The following is a 17,992-nucleotide window of genomic DNA, read 5'->3' on the forward strand; positions in this document are numbered from 1 at the left end:
CTGAGCGACGGGCGGCCATTGTGCGCGAGCGAGGCTGGAGTTGGCGGCCAACTGCCGTTCACTCTCCTCCCCTCAGACACACACAGACACACACACTGCCCACCCCCCCCCACCTCACCTCGTAGATCGTCGCCATTGTCACTCTCTTAAAGACCGACCCGAACCCCCCTCCTCCCCCCCCTCCCGCTAAAAAGATTGAAAACCGTCAGGAGGGGAAACTCGTTCGTCGACGAGTCCGTCGCCTCGCGCGGGCCATGTCGGACTTTGACGAGTTTGAGAAACAGCTGCACGAGAACCGGCAGGGTGAGTGTGTGAGGGAGGGGGTGAGTGTGTGAGGGAGGGGGTGAGGGAGGGGGTGAGGGAGGGGGTGAGTGTGTGAGGGAGGGGGTGAGGGAGGGGGTGAGTGTGTGAGGGAGGGGGTGAGGGAGGGTGAGTGTGTGAGGGAAGGTGAGTGTGTGAGGGAGGGGGTGAGGGAGGGGGTGAGTGTGTGAGGGAGGGGGTGAGGGGTGAGGGAGGGGGTGAGGGAGGGGGTGAGTGTGTGAGGGAGGGGGTGAGGGAGGGGGTGAGTGTGTGAGGGAGGGGGTGAGGGAGGGGGTGAGTGTGTGAGGGAGGGGTGAGTGAGGGGGTGAGTGTGTGAGGGAGGGGGGGAGGGGGTGAGGGAGGGGGTGAGTGTGTGAGGGAGTGGGAGGGGGTGAGTGTGTGAGGGAGGGAGGGGGTGGTCATGGTGTGGCCCGAGCTCTCTGTGGGAGGGGGTGTGTGAGGGGGTTGTTGTGTAGCCGCCGACAACCAGCCCCCCCCCACACAGGCCTCGGGCTTTAGGCTTTCAGCGCTCAACTGGGGCTGAGGCCGCGCGTGCGCACTCGCTGAGTGACAGGTGCTCACACACACTCACACCGACACTCACAGAGACACAGACACTCACACAGACACCCACAGAGACACCGACACTCACAGAGACACCGACACTCACAGAGACACCGACACTCACAGAGACACTCACAGAGACACTCACAGAGACACTCACTCACTCACTCACACAACAAATTAACCATAATAATACTGTGTTTATATAGCGCCTTAATAATAATAATAATAATAATCCTTGCATTTGATATAGCGCTTTTCACGTCGGGAGGACGTCCCAAAGCGCTTCACAGAACACACTGTAAAGTGAATTGACTGTATATTGTGGCCTTGGGAGGATGTCACCCATCCCTGTCCTTCCCACCATTTCTTCCCCCCCCGCACCCCTCCACAGGCACTGGACGGTCAAGGGTTTGCACCCGAGCTTGGGGGACTGGAGTGTTGTGAGTCAAGAGGGGTGGAGGGAGGGAGGATGGCTGAAGCAGTCAAAGAGGAAGGGCTTGATGGAGGCGAGGGTAGGGATGAGACAAGGCGGAGGGGCTCCAGGGTTGGAGTTCTAGATGGTGGGGGCAGAGAGGTTGAAGGCCCGACCGCCGATGGTGGAGCAGGCCGCCACCCAGTCCCCCCCGCCCCCGCTCTCCCTCTCTTGCCTTCTTCAAGACCCATCTCAAGACCCTCCTCTTCGACCGTGCCTGAGATCACCCTCCTTTCCACTCTCCCTGACCCCCATCTCAGGTCCAAAACACTGACTGTTCAGCGCCTAGAGACGTCCTCTGGACATGTAGTTTTATTATTGCTTGCTGAGCAGGGGCAGCGGGAAGGTGTTATTACGTTGCAGGGATAGAGAGGGGCAAGACTGGAGGGCTGTAAGAGTGAGGGTGAGGATCTTGAATTCTTAATTTTAGGTGTAAAATACCACACAAGTCTAGATTTACCCGACTTTCTTAGCATGTCATAAGCACCCCAAGAATTTGTCAAAGTTAAGGCTGAATTCAAACAATCTGCCAATTCCTGCACCCGACAAAAAGTGGCCAATTTGGTCATTCATTTATGCTTTGGTTGCTGTTTGACTTTTCTGTGTAGTTCTTCCAAGTTCCCTTGGATCGTTATTATTTCTTTCTCAGATGAACGTTACAGTACTTAGCAGGAGAGTTTGATAAGGTTAAGAATGAAGGAATCCAATAAACTTTATTTTTTTTACTTTTGATTTTTTAAAAAAATTCCAAGCAAGCAGTTGGAAAATGTACAGAGTCTACTTAGGGTGTTATATTGATGGGGGGAAAGTGAAAATGCTGGAGATTGTGGAAGATGAGGAAATTATCAACAATAGTGCACTTATGACTGTAGATCACCTACATTTTCTAGAACGGGAAAAAGAACGTCACAAGAAGCGAAGTAGAAGCGGATCGAGAAGTAGAAGCCGAGATAAGAAACGGAGAAGTCGTAGCCGTGACAAGAGGAGCCGGAGTCGAGGGGCAAGAAGCAGAAGTAGAGAAAAGCGGAGTAGCTCACGAGATCGGAAGCAGCGTCACAGGTAACTTGGCTTCTTCAAAACCATGTTTATGCTTGTTGGACTGTGTGACTCTTTGGAGCATTCTGCCAGTTCAGTTGCCAGGCGTGGAATAGTAATTATCAAGAAGGTGCTCATTAACTTCCCTTAAAAAGTCAGACATCTCAAGACTGGCTCCAAGTTCTATGCTTCTGAAGGAAAACTGATTGATGCCACTCTTTGTGTAGAGCCTTTTCAACCTCATAATGTTTTCTTAGTGCTATCCTACAATATGTATAATCTTAATCTCGCTCGCTCTGATGGATGTATCAGTAGAAAATTACTACAATTGCATTCATGAGGGAGAAGAGATTAGAGAATGTGAGAGGGGATGACAGGTGAAAGTTCATGTAGGATATAAACACTAGCACAAACTAGTTGGGCCAAATGGCCTGTTTCAGTGCCGGAAAGTTCAATGTAATACAATTCCACATTGGTCGTTGTTTATCAGTGTTGCATTCCTAATGCTTTCAATTTGGTTTGCCTGACAGTCGCTCTCCCCGTCGCTCTCGAAGAAAGAAGCCCTATAAGTACTGGGATGTACCTCCACCGGGCTTTGAGCACATTACTCCAATGCAATATAAGGCCATGCAAGGTTGGTCTTTTACTGTATTACCTTGAATTACTTCAATGAGAACCTCTAAAACCGGATCACTCTCTCTTATATCAATGCAAATTGTTGCAGTTATGTAATACCCCATTTGTTGTAGTACTTCAACAGCGGAAACTGCATCCAGAAGAAACCACTTTATTTTTTGTTAGCTGCAGGGCAGATCCCAGCGACAGCGCTACTGGCAACCTCTACAGCAGGTGGTGTGACAATCACACCAACACAGGTTCCAATCATCGGCAGCCAAATGACCAGACAGGCGAGACGACTCTATGTTGGCAATATACCCTTCGGTGTCACAGAGGTAAATATAATACTTTGCATATTTTACCCTTTGTAATGTTGGAATAATAATAATCTTTGCATTTGGTGTAACATCTTATCACGTCATTGAGACATCTCAAAGTACTTCACAAAATATATTGTAAAGTGGATTGACTGTATTTTGTGGATGAAACACATAGACAATCCACATTGGTATGGGTGATGCCAAACGAGATGCTGTGGATAGAGGGTTTCTGATTAAAATGTGACCATATTATAACATGCCAGTTGGGTTATCATGGAGCATATTGCAGTGCAACAGTTCAGGGTTGTGAGTTGTACCTGACATCACTGAGCCCCGCTGAACCTGTAAGCTGTGCACAGAAAACCCTCTCATCAGTGGCAATTGCTCTCACAAGCATCTTCATTGGTTGTTGAGGATTCTACTGACATCCCAAGGCCGACTGTGCCTTAGAACGCAAACACAGCAGGCATACCGCACTTTATTTACAGTGATATAATGTAAAAACTTTGCATGGGTGATTACAATTCAATCTTTGAATCAGATTTGTATTATCTACCACTAAATTTAAGAGTAAGATAACCAGAATTTATTACAACTCATCATAACGGGCGTTTGAAAAGAGGTCTTGCAGGTAGTAAGGAATAAATTGCAGAGATTAAGTTATTGTCCATTGGACTTTATTATAATGATAAGTGCTGGATCCATATAGTCTTAATACCATGATGCGCATTTAACAGACTTTAAAGAATACACCTTCTTTCTCAGGAAGCCATGGCAGACTTCTTTAATGCTCAGATGCGTCTAGCTGGCTTATCGCAGGCTCCCGGGAACCCTGTATTGGCTGTGCAGATCAACCAAGATAAAAATTTTGCTTTTCTTGAGGTAAGTCTGTATCCTGATATTTTTTGTGGGTATTTTTGTAACTTATTTATACTTTGTAAATCCAAAAACCAAATGATACTAACATTGATAATAATAATCCTTGCATTTGATATAGCACCTTATCACATCTTTGAGACATCTCAAAGCGCTTCACAGAACATACTGTAAAATGAATTGACTGTTATGTTTTGTGGACAAAACGCGGCAGCCAATTGTACACAGCTGTGTCCCACGAACAGTCGTGGATTGAATGACTAAATTATTTTTTATTATATATTCAACAAAAGACCTAGGTCAATAATGTATTATATGTATTAACTTATTTAAAGGGGAACTGGATAATAATAAAAACAATAAAAATACCGTAAACTTCTGATAACTCGACTCCTTTGCAGGACTATGGGGTAAGAGTGAGACTAGTTGGGTATCTCTTTCAAAGAGCCTGCACAGACACGATGGGTCAAATGGCCTCCTCCTGTGCTGTAAGATTTTATGATTCTATATTTTTAATAAGTTTCCGTTTCACCTAATGTATTTTCAGCATACTATTGCTTTGCTGTTTTTCCTAGTTCCGTTCAGTTGATGAAACGACACAGGCCATGGCATTTGATGGCATCATCTTCCAGGGTCAGTCTTTGAAGATCCGACGTCCACACGATTACCAACCTCTGCCAGGCATGTCTGAGCAACCTTCTTTCCATGTCCCAGGTCCGTCAAAAAATGCATCGTCCGTGTGCTGGACTTCCTTTGCAGGTTTAAGTATACTGCATGCCTCCACTGTAATGACAGGGAACCAAAATACCATTTAGGTCAACCAAACGATGGGCTAAACTAGAGAAAAAAACAAAACAAAGCAAATTTTTTTCAAAAATATATCTTGTCAAAGAAAATGCAGATACTTTAACAAACAAAAATGCAAGGAAAGTCGGAATCAGAACTCGCACAGCAGAATAACAATTCTGTGGATGAAGATCTTGACTCTAGGACCTGTACACCTAATCATTGAGTTGTCACCTGCTGAAAGGGAAATGATGTTGGCTTGAGCAGATGGCAACAAAATGAATAGGAATATGTTGTGCAACACGGTTTTGTTCAGTTCAAAATAATATTTTCCCCATGTTTGAGTGGTTTTTGTCCTTGCGTGTCCTAGAATGTTTTTGATGCGTCTGTGAGTAGAGTTTTCAAACACCGTTTGACTAAGGGTTTTGCTAGAATAGAAAATTAACTTCTTCCAATGGTCAGTCCCAGGACCACCACAACTTTTTCTTCCCACAGCACTTTATTCTCAGAAGATATGCTTAAAATCTCTGGCTTCAACAAGTCACATTGAAGTGCCAGTTCCAGCCAGGCTGCTCAAAAGGTAACATTGTGGTAGCCTGGCTATATATAACCTCTATCACTAGTTCTCAACTAAAATCAAGTTGTGAAATTTACTGTAGAAGTCCAATAACTAAAGGGTTCAGATAATTGAAAAGTGATTTCCAAGATTTGAAGTTCAGAATTTGACTTGATTCAGAAGTTGACATGCTCTCTGGTCACATTAGGGGAACAAAAATTCACCTTTGCTCATCCTCTTCCATATATATTCCTGTTTTTTTCGTTTGCCTTTTTGAAAAATCATTTTCTTTCCCATCTCCCTCCCTCATATATATATATATATATTTTTTTGCGCTCTTCATCTCTTTCCATCGTCACTGGTTCTCAATCCCTGCACCTATTGAAATTCTCTCACTTGTGGATTTTGGAAACCTGCAGAGTCTTTGTGTTGCGGTTTGGAGCAGCTGGCCCAGCGAGATTCTCCGCCAGCCTGGGAACACGCAATTGACTAGGGCCACATTGGTGACACTGTAAGTCAGAAGGTTTTTCCAGTTCTGCTTCTGCTTTCCTCTGACCCATACATGGCTTGCTTGCTTTAAAAAGGGATACAGCCATTCTAATTAAGGTGAAGAAAATAAACAAACCAATTGTTAATTGCTTTGTAAATATTTAAACTTTTTCTAAAAAAACAACTCACGAAATGACCAAGATCCATTATCTGAACCCCCTCTTCCCCCCACGTCCCCCACCAACCCCTCCCCGCCCCTAATTAAGCTACACATGTTTCTTTTTTGTGGTTGAGGTTTCTCTCAAGTCCCAGTGGCTGAAACCATCCATGTGTGTGTGTGTGTTATCTTTTTACAGCTGTAAACATAGAAGCTCTGCCCACTTTTGAAACACGTAAACTGGCACTTACCCTGTCATACTCGACAACCCAGTAAACAGAAGAGTTTCAGAAAGGTTACCTAGATTCAGAAAGGGAATACTTCTGTCTGATTCTGACTTTTTAATACAGTATCAATTTATTTTATAAATCCTTTTTTATATATAAAAAGAAGTGAATGTAGTGGAATCCAATGACCCAAGCAGCCACTAACGTTTAGCCAGGATGTTTATGTTGGCGTGTCTCTTTCTCTTCTTTCTCTGCAGGCGTGGTGTCCACAGTGGTCCCGGATTCTCCCCACAAGCTTTTCATTGGCGGTTTGCCCAATTACCTCAATGACGACCAGGTAGCTACGGATACGACCCTCGCGGAGAAAGCTGACAGTTTTGTCCTGCTCTTTCTCCTCTTCAATTTATATCCAAAGCTGCACTGATTTGTGCCACTGATCAGATATAGATGCACTGATACTTAAGTTGTAGTTATTGACTTTTAACTTATTGTGTCAGCTTTCTCCAGCTCTTGCAATTCCGAATTGATTTTTGAAGATGGCATTTTTTTCTTCTTCTTCTTCACGTGTGTGATTCGATTAGTTTGCATAATCGGACCAAAGCTTTTACTGATGAGATTTACATAAAAATTCACTCCTTTTTATCTAACAAAACTTTCTGGGCAAATCACTGAAGGAACTATTTCATTTAACAGTGAAGATGGGTGAAGCAGATTGTCATCGAATGTTCTGGAATAAATAACAGCGCCTTTTTTCTTTGTTTTTTTTCCCCCCATTTTTCCTCTCTCTTTCTCCCCCTAAAATATATTTTTTAAAACTGTGATGTTGCTTGTCCAAAAAAAACATGGATCTGATTGATGTTCCTTTGCTCATTACGAAATCGGTGTTTTTTGCCCAAGCAAACATAAGATTTCCTCTTTGCAGCAAGGTAACAGCAGCTCAAGCCCAAAGCCGCTGAAGGGTACAAGAATATCTTAAAGGTCCAGACCAACGAAGCCAGAAAGTGAAATCTATTCTCTGTTCTTACATGTTGTGGTGAACTTTCAAGTGGGCGGTTGATTTTTCTTTGCAGGAATTTTTTAAATAATTATTTCCGTTCCAGTAAGTGACTCCTCTTAAGATATATGGTGTGTGATATAGTGCTCGATTGTTTGCTACTTAGTGTAGGGTTTTTTTTTAGATTGTAGAAGTTTTGGTTCACCAAAGCTGGCTTACTTTTAATGGTAAAAAAGTTTTTTTTTTTTTGTTTTGTTTTAGCCCCGTTTTCTTTTCACAGCAGTTCAGTTTTACAGGTTTTTAGATTCCTAAACCGTTCGACACATAAAGGTGAGATACAATTGCAGTCAATTTCTTTACTACCTTTTAATGATATGTAGTTAATTAAAGACACTTGATTGAATTTTTGTATCGTTAAAGGTTGTTTTGTCATACAACTTTGTCTATGAAGGATCGTATCAAGTTAGCACACTAATCATTTTAATAAACTCTCCTAATTTTATATTTTAATTTTTAAAAAGAGCTATCAACGTGAAGATAAAAAGAAGGCATTTGAGTTTGGGGCTGGAAATTAACCATTGAATCCACTTGTACTTGGTCATTGAGAAATTGTACTTTTTTAAAAACTTAAATGGGACAATAATGATAGGTTAAATATCTTAAGCAATGAGGCTGTAATTACCTCACTGGAAAAAAAAAGGATGTGAACATTTACCGCTGACAGAATTTTATGCATGCTTTAAATATAACAGTAGATTACATTTGTGGGCAAGTAAATTCAAAGATAATGGACAATTGTTTGATACCAGCAGCTATGCGTATTTGAGAACACAATTGAAAAGGCTAAATTTGTGGAAAGGCAGCTGGTATCTCTTTGAATACTTGATTTTAAAAAAATTCTGAGTTTCACTTTGTCTTAGAATAATTTCGGGCAGTAATATTTACATTTAAGGTAGAAGTGGTACAAAAGGAGAGTATTATATTTAGCTGCAAATCAATTCTTTGAATTTACTTTTCCTTGACATGAATGCGCTGGAGCAATATTAATTTCAAGCCTCGATTGATTTGCTGGTGCCTTGTTTGAATATATTTTTATATTTTACTCTAGTACAAATTCCTGGACACTTAGTTGTGAAAAAATTTTATACATACTTATTCAACTTGTTTTCCAAAATCTTTTGCATAAGGTTGCACTTTTTTAATACTATACAAAATGTCCTTAAAGACTGGAGGTGTGTTAAAGTTTAAAAACATGATATGATCCTTGGCAATGCTTTTTTAAAGCTATTTAAACTGTCAACTATCTTAACACTCACCAAAACTGAAAACAATTCGAAAAACTGATATTAAAATCTGTAATTAATGGTCTACATTCGATAGTCTGAAATGCACGGTTTAATGAGAAGAGGGATCTTTGTTTTCTAATTCTAAATTTGTGAGCCAGTGTTGTGCTGACTCCTACCTTTGTAGTTACTGCTGGTTGATACTTATGGCTCTTTCATTTTTGTTCCCCCACTTTGTCCCCAGCTAGGGGCCTGTAAGATCGTAAGTCTTGGCGCATAGTTTGTTCAGTAGTACTGATCTACTGCTGCCATGCCAACCTGTAAGACAAGGCAAGTAAGAGCTCATGTCCCGCACTCGGATACCCTTGGAGCCAGCTGCCCTCAACTCTAGAACTTGCCCAGCCTTCCTGGGGAGCATTTGCTGGCTTTGAGGGTAGACCTTAACAAAGCGAAAATACATAATTTTGTTCTTGATACAATTGAATGAACCACTGAAAAGAGTGGTGTAAGTAGTCCATATAGACCTATGGTGTATGTCTTTAGGAGGTAAGGCATTTTTTTTCTTTTAGTGAAGGAATACGTTTTTTTCAACTATTATTAAGCTTTAATTCTTTATGAAAATTTTTGGTGACTTTCTTTTGAACCCTGTAGTTTTGCATTGGATGCATTATTATTTTTTAATATAAAAAGGTTTCATTAACTTTACTGTTTGGTTTATGAACATACCCTTTCCATTCATAGGGGCTTTTCATTCTCAAAACTGTGATGCTCTTTATATACTGAATTTGGTGACATTTTGAAATGGGGCAGATAGTCTTCAAGGGGTTAATCTCTTAAAGGATGACAGAGAGACCAATTGAATTTGATAAATATAAATGGTCTGGAGTCCAGAGTTCCAAAATAATAGTGAAACAACTGGATTCTGTTATTTGTTTTATATCTGTGTACAAGGGGAAAGGTGTGTGAGTGCTGCTCACTTTGAACTGCAAACGTCCTTTAAATCTATTCCTTTTGAACCCTTTGCATTTTTTTTCAAATTAACAAACTTGGGTGGAAGGCCTGGGGCTTAGCTCATTAAATGCTGAAAAGGGTAGAGGAGGAAACCTAATAAGTTGAGGTCTAGCAATTGTTAAGCTGATGTCAAGCTTGGGAGTTAAAAGACTGGATTTTAGGGGACTCAGGGAGGGTGAAATTACTTAAACGTTTGAGGTCCTGGGAGAGAAATTAATAGGAGAAATAAATGAAGTAGGAGCATGTTGAAGAAGCAAGGAGAAGGAGGTAAAAGCATAGTTGAGCTATTTGGAGCTTGGGTAATTGACCTATTTTTTAATTTTAAATGTTATAAATTGATATGAGATTATCAAAACCCCTTTGAAGGCTGATTTGGCTTTAGATCTGACCAAAGCAGTGGAAGCTGGTAAATGCAGTGATAGCAATAACTTAAATTTATATAGTGTCCTTCACTTACGGTAATATTTCATAGCACTTCACAAGTACGGAGTCAGTTGCTCTGCAAGGGGGAGGGGTGACAAAGTTGAATAGGTAGGTTTTTAGGTAAGGTTTAAAGACCGAGAAGGGGCAAGACTTGGGGGTGGGGGGGGGGGGGAGAAAAGGTTAGGAGCATCATTGCTGAAGGCTCAGCCACTGATGGTGAGTCAGAGAGGTTGGGGGTGCAGCAAACCCGAGTTAGCAAAGTGTAGGGGACCACCAGAAGGGTGCAGGAGGAGGAAATCAGATGAAGAGATGCAAAGGAATGAAGGGACTTAAGGTGAGGATGAGGGCCTTGATGTTGATTCATGGGAGACAGAGAGCCAATGCACCCTGGGGTGATGGGCAGGCAGAGTTTGGTGCAGGTGAGCATTGTGGGCGCCAGAGTTTTTATGCCAGCAGGACATCTCAAAGAGCTTCACAGAATTCACCTGATGTCTGACAGGTGTGAAACAGAACATCAGTGGATTTTGAATCAAGAGTAGAGGTGGCAAAGTAGATTTCAGTGTCATTTGCATACATTCACACAAAATGTGTAAACACTTTACAATATGTTCTATGAAGTGCTTTGAGATGTGAAAGGGCTGCACCAAATAGTATTATTATTATGTGGAAGTTATCCCCATGTCTCTGCGGATGTTGCCAAGAGTGAGCATGTACATGAGGAAAAGGAGAGGACTAAGGTAATCCTGCAAGTGTGGGATCATTGAGATGGATAGGATTTGAACCAGGAGAGTGTGTATCATGGAAGTGAATGAGGCTGGAGAGGCAATCACGGAGAATGGAGTGGTCAGCGGTGTTAAAAACATGGTCCAAGACTTTGGATAGAAATGGCAAGTTGGAGATTAGTCATCAATTGAATTGGATCTTAGTATTTACAAGAATGCTGTACTCAAGGTTCACGAAGCCTGGTAATGCAGGTAGTAGTGAAGCTACCAGTTTATCATTCAGATTTTTGGTCAAATGGTGCTGTCTCTTGAGATATTTCATTTGGTGGAAAATAGCAAAGATGAATGAACTCCAGCCAGCCAGCTGGGAAGTATTATTCTGTCAGCCAGCAAGGAGACTAACACCATTGTAGCTTTGAAGGAAAACAAAACTCTGGCCTCCAGTTGCTGCATGAAACCAGGCATATTGCTTAAAATCTGCCACTTTACGGATTTGAAAGGGAAAAAAATGTCAGGCCCAGAATAGTCAATAGTTACGAAGTTTAATTTTTGTGTTCATGGTTGGGTGAGGGGGGGAGAGATGCAAATTAAGTGATTAGGAAAATTGAAGGAGGTGTTCCCCTGTTTTCTGAGCATAGTGCATTGTGTTACAATAATATCTATTGAATATTGGTCTGTGCAGAAGATGCAAGTGATGCCCATTAATTGTATAGTTCAGTGCTAATCCTCGACTGGGTCATAAATTTGTCACTGCCCTAGGTCATTGTGCTTTTTCATGCCTGAATATCTTCTTTTAATTTGGCTTTGCCACTTTGCCAATTTGTTTTTTTTTAAAAAAACAGGAATTTGGTCAGTGCTAAGTTTAAGAACAGGCCTATAGTTACATTATGGTGATTTAGATGTCAGTCTGACTCAGTTGGTAGCACTCTCATCTCTTGAGTCAGAAGGGTGTGTGTTCAAGCCCCACGTGAGGATTTTGAAATCGTGTCATCTAGGCTGACGCTCCAATGCAATCCTGGGGTGTGTACTGCATTGCTGGATGTGCCATCCTTCAGATGAGACATTAAACCGAGGTCCCATCTGCCTGTTGAAATGGTTTCTAAAGTGGACCATCTTGTGGCTAAATTCAAAAAGAGAAGGGAGTTTCTCCTGGTGACTTGACCAACAATCCCCCAAATAAAGTTAGTCATTCACTTCATGGCTGTTTGTGAGACACTCCTGTGCCTACATTGACTGCCTGCAAAATAGTCACTGCACCTCACAGTAATAAGAATCCTTGCATTTGGTACAGCGCCTTTCACGTTGGAAGGTCGTCCCAAAGCGCTGACAGGATTTACTGTGAAGTGAGGTGTCTGTATTAGGTAGACGAATGCAACAGCCCAAGTATATCCTGTGAAGTGCCTTGAGACATCCTCCCAATGTGAATGGTGCTATGTCAAATGCAAATTTGGTGTTTGGTTTGAGCAAACATTTAAATGATTTAAATATTTCCCTCCTTCCCTTTCTCCAGTCTGCTTCTGCTCTGCGGCAGGCATTACTGTAGGATCAGATAACCGATAGAAAAATGTACTAAAGTTCCTTAGATTCCATCATTTTCTGAGTTTTCAGTTTATGGAATAATCCAATGTAGATTCATTGGAAAAATCTAGTATAGGTAGTAAATTTAGCAAAGGGGCCAGGAGGTTAATTTTAGACCATTTAGCCTGGTTGAGAAGCGTAACTTTGCCTGTGAGGTTGTAACTTCAATTACAAGTATCTTTTTATAAACTGGATTATCGCCAGTTTGTGATGTGATTTTCGCAAATGCATTGGACAACTGTTCTATCTTTTGCATCTCTGTAGAATTTATTTGCCAAATAGAAACTTAGTGGCAGGAGATTCGTGGATACTGCAGGTCACAAAGCAGCTCACTGGAGAACTAAAGATGTATCAAAAACCTTTCACCTTTAGGTTTAGCTTAAATTTTAAATCCTTCTATGGTCTTACCCCACCCTACTTCTGCGGTCTCCTCAAGCCCTACCAACCCAGCTGCTCCCTCTGCTAAGTGGGAACCACCCTCCCTGCTTTAGTTTCCCTGCCCCACCAGCAACATACGCTTTCTCCGTATCTGCCCTATTCTCAGGAATTCCATGCCAGAGACCCTTCGACTCACCCCTTCCCTCCCCTCCTTTACAGTCTGCCTCAAGACCTTCTTCTTTGACCATGCGTTAGGCTATTCTTTCCCCCCCCCCCCCTCAACCCCCATCCCCAGCTCAGGTGCAAATCCTGGACTGTCCAGCGCCTTGAGATATCCTCCCGACATGAAAGGCACTATGTAAATTTGTATTGTTAAAAAAAAATGTGCTGTGGCATTATCCTATGTGTTTGTCTATAATGTTAATAGGGCTGTCTCTATAAATATCCCCAAATTGCTGAGTTTTTTTTTTAAGGCCTGTTCTTATACTTTCGATTGTATATGATCATGAACTCTGAAAAACTTTGTGTGAACAAATAAAATAATTGGCACCCTGGCTAAAGTTCAAATCCCTTTCTACCCCACACCTCAAATTTTGCAGGGCTTCTGACTGCCTCCCCATATAATTTCAAACATGTATGCTGATTATAAATTGTATAGTAATTTATAGATTTCTTTGGCTGGTTTGGATAATTACTGATTATCCGATGTTTTTTTTTATAGGTGAAGGAACTTCTGACGTCATTTGGCCCACTGAAAGCTTTCAACCTGGTGAAGGACAGTGCAACATCTCTGTCCAAAGGATATGCCTTCTGTGAATATGTGGATGTCAATGTTACTGATCAGGTATGAGAGTATTATCACACCTTATCGCAGTGTTGAGATGTCCTCAAAGCGCTTCACAGAATATACTGTAAAGCAAATTGACTATGAATTGAATGACCATATTATTAATTTATATTTTTTGAAGGGATTATTACCCCCAGAAAGCAATCCGCCAATCGACGACTACTTAATAGTCTATTTACTATTAAGTGAACATTCATGTGGAGTAAGGAAACTTGCCAAAGGCTTCACCCCGCACGGGAATCGAACCCAGGTCCTCTTGCTTGCGAGGCGAGAGCTCTAACCAATATGCTACGGGACTCCAGATGTGTGATATGTGCTATCATATTCAAGTTGATTCTCACTTTCACCATAGTTGCTGGCTAATTAATATGCAGATTTGTGCATATTCAAAGTAAATATTTAAAGTAATTTTAGTGTTTATACATTTATTAAAAATGGGTAAAGTTTACTAAAATTCTGGATTTGAAATGCTTTTTCTTTTTTTCCCTCTTCTCCAGTAACTCAATGGGTTAAGTACTATAATCCATGCAGAAGGTTACAGGTTCAGTTCTCCGTCTGTGTTGAGTTAGCTGTTCTCAGCCAGGTTGGCAGTCAAGGAACTACATTTGGCATTGGCCCCACAATTAGAGAGGGGAAATCCGCCAGAACTCCCACTCCTGAAAATTATCTAATGATCCCTGTTGGAAATTCACATGTATGAATATTGGTGAAAACATGATTTGGCTTGGCTGTTGTGTCTTCTATAGTTGAATAATCTGCCAACTCGCTCTTTCCAGGCTCATGTTTGTCAAATAGCCATTTGGGTTAGGTGCTGGAGAGTTGCCAAGTGTCTTCTGTTAGAAGAACATTGGCACAAAAAAATCTATTTCATCTACGGATTTGTTATTCTGCACTAACTGATGTCCGTTGACCTGCCACAGCACTCTTGTACGGTCTCCAACTCAATGTCAAGCTGCCTTTCTCCCTCTCTTTCCCACCCGAAACAAAAAGCCTGGATGAATGCACTGTGCACTTTCACAAATCCTGTTACTTTTTCTCTTCTGCCAGTTCAATTGTATTTCCTTTTTATTCGGACATCTCTATTATCACATTCTCTCAGTCTTCTCACAGCAACCACCAGATATGTTACAGAAATTCTATATTCAAAACTGTATATTGTTTTTTCACATTTCAGCATCTTAATGATCTTGTGTGTGGTATAGCGGATCATTGTGTTATCTTGTTGTGGTCAGCTCTCTTGTGAGAGGTAGGTAGGTACAGATAAAAGAGCGTGAGTTAGTGATCTTTTGATGTCAATTCATATGTTTACTTAAAACACAATGATGGTGCTTTTTTATGATTCAATATCTTCAACTTGTACATTTCAGATTGTTCATGGGTACACTAAAAGTACAAAGATTTGAATAAATGCCTGGAATTTACCATCTAATCAGCTTTCCATACATTTCACGCAGAATTCAATTTGTGAGATTCAACTAAGCTGATTTAGAAAGATGGATCTCTGCTGTCAACAAGGGCATTTCCGTGTATTATTTGACTCCTATAGCCATGCATAAAGCAGAGTTATTGACTAGCACTTTTTTTCAAGTGTCTGTGTTTCACTTCCTCATTGTATTCCTTCCCCCACCCATGCTGGTTGGTTGGGAATAAACCATAGAAAATGCATGGAGCAGCAAGTCTTGTGAGGGGAGGTGGGCTGTTGTGATTTCCATTGCCCAGATGGAGAATCTTAGTCATTGGACTCGGGAGTAGCTTGGAGACTGCGAGCCAACCTGTTAGTTGTTGCAGCCAGGGATCACATTGCATTTCTATGACTGCCGGCTTATATTTCTGTGGAGAACAATACTCAAGCCTGCCAACCATAAGCATGGGGATTTTCACCAGGCTCCAAGTATGTTTGTGCTTCCTACCAGCTGATCCTTGGAAAGCTGTGGCAAAGCCCCCAGTTTCAGTTGCATACTGTGGCTGAAGGATTACAGTGAAGAATGGAGAAAAGTGATGTGGATCCAAATGGGAAGATGTAAAATATTACAGAATAGCATTTTTAGAAATCTCTGGGACATTGTATTTTTGAAGTGTGCCAGCTCATTCTAGTCTTTGGAAAGGTTTTGATTACTCAACATTATAGGTTTGATGGTTTATTTAATTTAGCCTGATGTACTATTTTGTGTTTGAAATCTGGTGCAATTCTTGACCTATTCCTTAACTTTTTTTCAAGAGGGGAATTTAACGCTCTTTGGTGTGAATCTATTATTCTGTTTTCTGTTTAGGCTATCGCAGGTCTGAATGGAATGCAGCTTGGCGATAAGAAGCTTATAGTACAGAGGGCCAGTGTTGGTGCAAAGAATGCTAATCCGGTAAAGAATCTGTTGTTCATTGCCTTCCATGCACTTTGTTACTTTTTTTTCTCCGATGACCGGTCTGCCCTTCCAATTGCTGCCAATGTGCCAGGCTGCCTGGGCTGTTCAGCAGCACCCTGGATACTGCAGACTCACCTGGCTCAGGAACCAGCATAGAGGGTTGGCTGCATTCTCATATTCCATTGCCAAACATGTCACCTTGGAGCCAATTCAGCTCCAAACAGGCCCCACATTTCCACCCTTCTCCGGGGAGGATAGGAAGAGAAATGCTGGAAATTAATAGCGAGCTCCGGCTTGCTCCATGTCTCCCGCCCGACTCTCGGTGGCCGAGCTTTCAGCCTCTCTGCCCCCACGCTCTGGAACTCCATCCCACAGTCCCTTCGCCTCACTTCCTCCCTTGCCTCTTTCAAGGCCGGTCTCAAGACCCTCCTATTTGATCGTGCCTTCGGTTGCCCTCCCACCTCTCTGCCTTCCCTCACCCCTACCCCAGCCCCAATGCTCGGGTCCTGACCCGATTGTGCAGCGCTTTGGGACGTCCTCCCGATGTGAAAGGCGCTCTAAATGTAATTTTGCTGTTGTAGGTCAATACAAAAGCAAAAGATGCATTGTATTAAATTAACTAAATGCTGTTTCCTCTATTACATTGTCATTGAACCTTTCCATCTGCCATCTAAAGAACAAATGAGTTTTGCTCCATTAGCTTTGATTATTCCAACAAACATTCACCAGCAGTGAGGCAACCCTGGTTCTGGAGACATGCCCTCATGTGGGTGAGCTGTGTCTGGCAGTATACGAGTGAGCACTAAGTTATTTAATACTGTGTTTTGCCTATTGCAGAATGCCATTATTCAAACGCCAGTGACTGTCCAAGTGCCCGGCCTTCCATCAATGCAAGTGCAGACCACAGGGATGCCCACAGACATCTTGTGCCTGTTAAACATGGTATCACCAGAAGAGCTGATTGATGATGAAGAGTACGAGGAAATTTTGGAAGACATTCGAGAAGAGTGCAGTAAATATGGAACTGTGAAATCCATTGAAATCCCTCGACCACTGGACGGACTAGAAGTGCCTGGCTGTGGCAAGGTAAATAAAATGGCGGACCTGGTTAGGCAAGGCGAGTGCTTTCTCAGGTACATTGCTGTTGATATTTCAAGATAACAATATTAATTTTCACATACTGTATCGTAACAGATGAAGCTGGCCGCTAATGTATTGGAATATTGTAACCACTCAGCATCAGTGGGCAGCCAACAAGAGCTGCAAACTAGGAAAAATCAGACAACTCAATTGTTCTCTCAGTGGTCAGCTGAGAACTGCCCAAAAGAAGCAGTTTTGCAGCTTAGCCTAAACCATCTGGCAGGAAGGATCTACCTGTGTTACTTACCCATTGTGTCAATCCCCTGAAAAGACTAATTTTGTTTCAAATCTACAATACAAAAATTGATTCATTTACCTTTTATGGTTTTTTTAAACAGATATTTGTGGAATTCATCTCATCTCTAGACTGCCAAAAAGCAATGCAAGCATTAACGGGACGTAAGTTTGCCAACAGAGTTGTAGTTACTAAGTACTATGATCCAGACTTGTATCACAGGCGTGACTTCTAACACATCACCTTGCTGTTCGCATATCTGACTAAAAGAAACTTTGTTTATAGCTATGATTAGATTGTACAAAACAGGACAGATTGGGTCGGTATGTAGTAGTCCAATTCAGTTTATTTTTAAGCACGAATGTATTGTATCTGTTGTGAGTGAGTGATCAGATCAGCTGGGTGCAGCTTTGTGTTCCAGGAGTTGTAATAGCAGAGACTTGTAAATGGGATTGTATCTTTTCTATAGTGTTGGGCAAATTTTCGTCAGCTTAAAAAAAACTGTTTAAATTGTAATGGGCTGCTCTGTCAGTCTGGTGAAACCAGTATTTTAGAGTGTACCTGGTTTCATGAAATAAACATTGAAATGAAAGTGATCAATATTCTGGTTATACTTAT

General features: G+C 41.8%; 1 protein-coding gene across 6 annotated transcripts; it reads left to right on the top strand.

The window, feature by feature from the left end:
- On the top strand, positions 1–17,970 carry LOC103175678 (splicing factor U2AF 65 kDa subunit). 6 transcript variants are annotated; one of them, XM_042342318.1, is made up of 11 exons: positions 1–303; positions 2,212–2,398; positions 2,905–3,008; positions 3,176–3,327; positions 4,078–4,194; positions 4,764–4,947; positions 6,661–6,740; positions 13,514–13,636; positions 15,910–15,996; positions 16,837–17,085; positions 17,478–17,970. In XM_042342318.1, the coding sequence occupies exons 1-11, from the start codon at positions 255–257 to the stop codon at positions 17,607–17,609; spliced, it is 1,464 nt and encodes a 487-aa protein (XP_042198252.1). In that variant the 5' UTR covers positions 1–254; the 3' UTR covers positions 17,610–17,970. The 6 variants fall into 6 exon arrangements, with proteins under 6 accessions (XP_042198252.1, XP_042198254.1, XP_042198255.1 ...); XM_042342320.1 differs by having other exon boundaries at positions 4,764–4,902; XM_042342321.1 differs by having other exon boundaries at positions 3,182–3,327; positions 4,764–4,902.
- Positions 17,971–17,992: the final 22 nt, after the last annotated feature.

Source organism: Callorhinchus milii, unplaced genomic scaffold (assembly GCF_018977255.1).
Source record: "Callorhinchus milii isolate IMCB2004 unplaced genomic scaffold, IMCB_Cmil_1.0 Scaffold20, whole genome shotgun sequence".
Classification (NCBI taxonomy): domain Eukaryota; kingdom Metazoa; phylum Chordata; class Chondrichthyes; order Chimaeriformes; family Callorhinchidae; genus Callorhinchus; species Callorhinchus milii.